Here is a 3,405-nt window from a genome sequence, read left to right as displayed (position 1 = left end):
ACTTAAACCAAAAAAATATTCTTCCAATCAATTGTCACACACACACACACACACATATATATATATAATGTATTATATTAATTAATATTTATTATTTCTAAAAAGTGATGATTCATTTTGTAGCATATTTTATAAGTTTAAATGAATGTATTATTTATATATTAAAAATCTTGGAGATAATTGTGTTGCAAATTCTTCTCAAAACTTACAAATCTAAAAATAACTTATTCTTCAATAGATTTTTTAACTCTGTAAAATATAATCTAAAGTTCCTTTGATAGATTTTAAACTATCATTTTTTTTTACCTTGCTTACTTTTCAACTCTAATGATGCATGTGTATTTTCAACTATGCAAATTATTATACTTTCTTAGAAAATTAATCTTTTTATCAGCTCATTGTTGCATGGATAAAAGTGTGTGACAGTTAGTAAGCGATAGGCTTATTGTGGGAACTTTGCTCCCAGAAATTACTATTATGCTAAAAATGTTGTAAACTTGCAAGACTTCCTCGATTTTTAGGTTTTCCAATTGATTTTCGATGAGCCATTGAAAGAAAAAGTATTTTTTAATAATTGTAAAAAATATAGTTTTATTCTTCTCAATTTTAGTTTTAATGTTTTGACTAGTTTCTATTTTGATTTCTTATCAATCTCATAATTCCTATATTCACATCTATTTTCTATTATATATTTTTGCTCATTCAATTTTATTGATATTTTGAAAATGTAAACAACATTGTAAATTACTATTATTTACTTCAATTTGATATTCATCTGAACTAGGCACCATAAAATATCAGCAAAATATTATTTTTTCTTACAATAGACAATAGTAGCCAACTACACTAATTATAATTTTTTTGAATTTCAATTAATTTATTTTAAAACAATTAATATTATTAATTTTATATTTGATATAAAATTATTCACATATTTTTAAAGAAAAGTAATTTTAAAATTGTTTTAAAAATAACTTTAATTTTTTTAATTAAATGATTTAATTGTGCGAGTCTTTTGACATTAAAATAGTAAATTGTGCAAATGATAATCTTCAAGTGGTGGCCTTCGCTAGTTGGTAGCTCGCAGGCCTCGTACCTCGCTAGATTGCCTCTGAGGTCTGAACCCTCCATTAAAAAAAAAAGAATCTTAGTATTTATAGTGCTATTATTTGTGACGGTTAAAATTCTCTTACTTTTCTAGCTCAAATAAATAATATCTTCAAATGTTAAATTTTATATATGAACATAAATAGTTATAATTTCAACATTATAGAAAAAAACTTAATTCTATCAACCATGCCCAAGAAAAATGATTTCTATGTTATCACACATATAAAATAAAATAAAATATCAATTTTTTATTATTATCTACAATTAAAGATTGATTATATGTATTCATCAAAAATGTTCTCTAATTTTGAAAATTGAGATTATTCCTTTTGCCTATTTTTAAAAGAGGTTCATTTATGTATGAATTATCATTATCAATAATTGATATAGATATAGATATAGATATAGATAAATTATGTTTCAATATAAGATTTGATCATATATTTCTTATTAATAGAATTTGTAACTATTATATAATTTTTCAAGATTTAACAATTTAAAATATTTAAATACTGTATTTAAATATATTAATTATTGTTATATAAAATCTATTATTAGAAATCTTCTTTATTCCACATTCATAAGAACAAATGAGCTCTAGCAGCTAATCGTTAAATGTACATTAACGCACAACTCCTACTAAGTACTTATTTATAAGTATAATAATTATTATTTTTAATGGAAAACCATTCCGAAGCCTGTATTTTGCGGTTATTGTGTTGATTCAGAGTATTTCAGACTATAACAAATTGGGTAGACGAACCGCACAATAATTTTTAGTTCCTTCCACCACGATTAAATTTGCAAACACGTTAAATTGACTGTGGACTTGTCCGTGATTTTTGACACCCCAACTCATACGACTTAATTGCCTCTTCAGAGAGACTTTCATTTGTAGTTTGAATTTCCACCATAGAAGTTCGATTGGAAATATATTATATTAACGAATGGGGGACGTCGGTTCCGTCACAAACAATTTAGCTATGGAAGACGGGGCGAAACTATGTTTTAGCATGGTTTCTGCTATTACACTGTTAATTACTCAATTGCAGAGCCACGGTGTTGTAGTCAAGGTTTGAGATACTCTTTCATTGGGTGCTTTGACGCTTATTGGAAATCAGCCAATTATTTCAAAGAATGACACATTTGAATTGGGATTTTTCAGTCCCAATGGAAGCAACTGGTATATTGGCATCTGGTACGCCCAAATACCAGAGAGGGCGTATGTTTGGGTGGCCAACAGGGAGACTCCCGCTAGAAACAGATCTGGCATTTTCATGTTGTCAAGTGATGGTAATCTGTTTGACGTAGAAGGCACATCTGTTTTGGTCCGTCAACACAACAAATAAGACATCCCGTGCTGTGTTATCAGATTCTGATAATTTCTTAATGCTGGCCAATGACAATGAATCTAATATTGTTTGGCAGAGTTTCGACTATCCTGCAGATACTTGGTTGCCGGGGATGGTCTTCGGCGGACAACGAAAGCTAGTGTTTTGGAAAAATTCATTCGATCTCGCTGCTGCGCTTTTGTCCTTACACACGGATCCCTCTGGGGCCAAACAATTGGTGTTGACGTGGAACAGCTCTGTACAGTATTGGGAGAGCGGTATTTGGGACGACAAAATTTACAGCAGAGTTCCAGAAGTTGAAGATAAACGTCTAGTCAATTACAGCGTTGAAAGTAATAGCTACGGTTTATTCGAAAGTTATGCGTTTGTTTCTCCGTTTAATGAAGTCATACGCATAGTCTTGACTAAGTTCAGACAAATGCGAGTGTACGCATTAGCTGGGAGTAAGTGGAGCATGATCTGGTCCATACCCAAAGATGGATGCGACGTATATGCTCCCTGTGGTGCCTACGGAATCTATGACTCCAGTAATCTTTAGCTCTCCAGCTACGGGGAAAACTTCAAACCCAGAAACAATAGCGCCTGGGTCTCTCAAGATTGGGCTTCCAGTGGCTGTGTTTAGAAGAGTCCATTGAGATGTGATGCCATTAATGGTAGTACTGACGGAGTCATTGAACTTGGTGTCACTTTGCCTAATGATTTTGCATCCTCATACTCTGTATCAACAAGAAAAGATTGCCAGAATTTCTGCTTCCATAACTGTTCGTGCACTGCTTTCCGTTTCAATCCACCTTCTGGACCTTGCCAAATCTGGTCCGAGGTGTGCTAAACATGCGCAAGTCTACTCCATCAGAAAGGAGTTCAAATGCTATAGATAGTATTTATAAAATACAATTAGAATACAATATAAATTAAAATGAGTTATTAGATAAAAAATCTTTTT

At 31.1% G+C, this 3,405-nt stretch overlaps 1 protein-coding gene across 1 annotated transcript; it reads left to right on the top strand.

Annotated features, from left to right (window-relative positions):
• Nucleotides 1-2,057: 2,057 nt before the first annotated feature.
• On the top strand, nt 2,058-3,000 carry LOC149566909 (G-type lectin S-receptor-like serine/threonine-protein kinase At2g19130). The gene is made up of 3 exons (XM_089816568.1): nt 2,058-2,183; nt 2,232-2,438; nt 2,539-3,000. Exons 1-3 carry the CDS (start codon nt 2,058-2,060, stop codon nt 2,998-3,000), a joined length of 795 nt encoding a protein of 264 aa, XP_089672694.1.
• The last annotated feature ends 405 nt before the right edge of the window (nt 3,001-3,405 follow it).

This window comes from Cupressus sempervirens, chromosome 3 (genome assembly GCF_028749045.1).
Source record: "Cupressus sempervirens isolate cs-2001-9-10 chromosome 3, ASM2874904v1, whole genome shotgun sequence".
NCBI classification, from domain to species: domain Eukaryota; kingdom Viridiplantae; phylum Streptophyta; class Pinopsida; order Cupressales; family Cupressaceae; genus Cupressus; species Cupressus sempervirens.
Note: the sequence above shows the minus strand (reverse complement) of the source record. Positions and strands in the feature narration are given on the sequence as shown.

Coding starts and splice junctions, on each gene's coding strand:
- LOC149566909 (XM_089816568.1), top strand. CDS start 2,058: ATGGGGGACGTCGGTTCCGTCACAAACAATTTAGCTATGGAAGACGGG. Junction 2,184..2,231: donor GCCACGGTGTTGTAGTCAAG/GTTTGAGATACT, acceptor ATTGGAAATCAG/CCAATTATTTCAAAGAATGA. Junction 2,439..2,538: donor TAGAAGGCACATCTGTTTTG/GTCCGTCAACAC, acceptor ATTGTTTGGCAG/AGTTTCGACTATCCTGCAGA.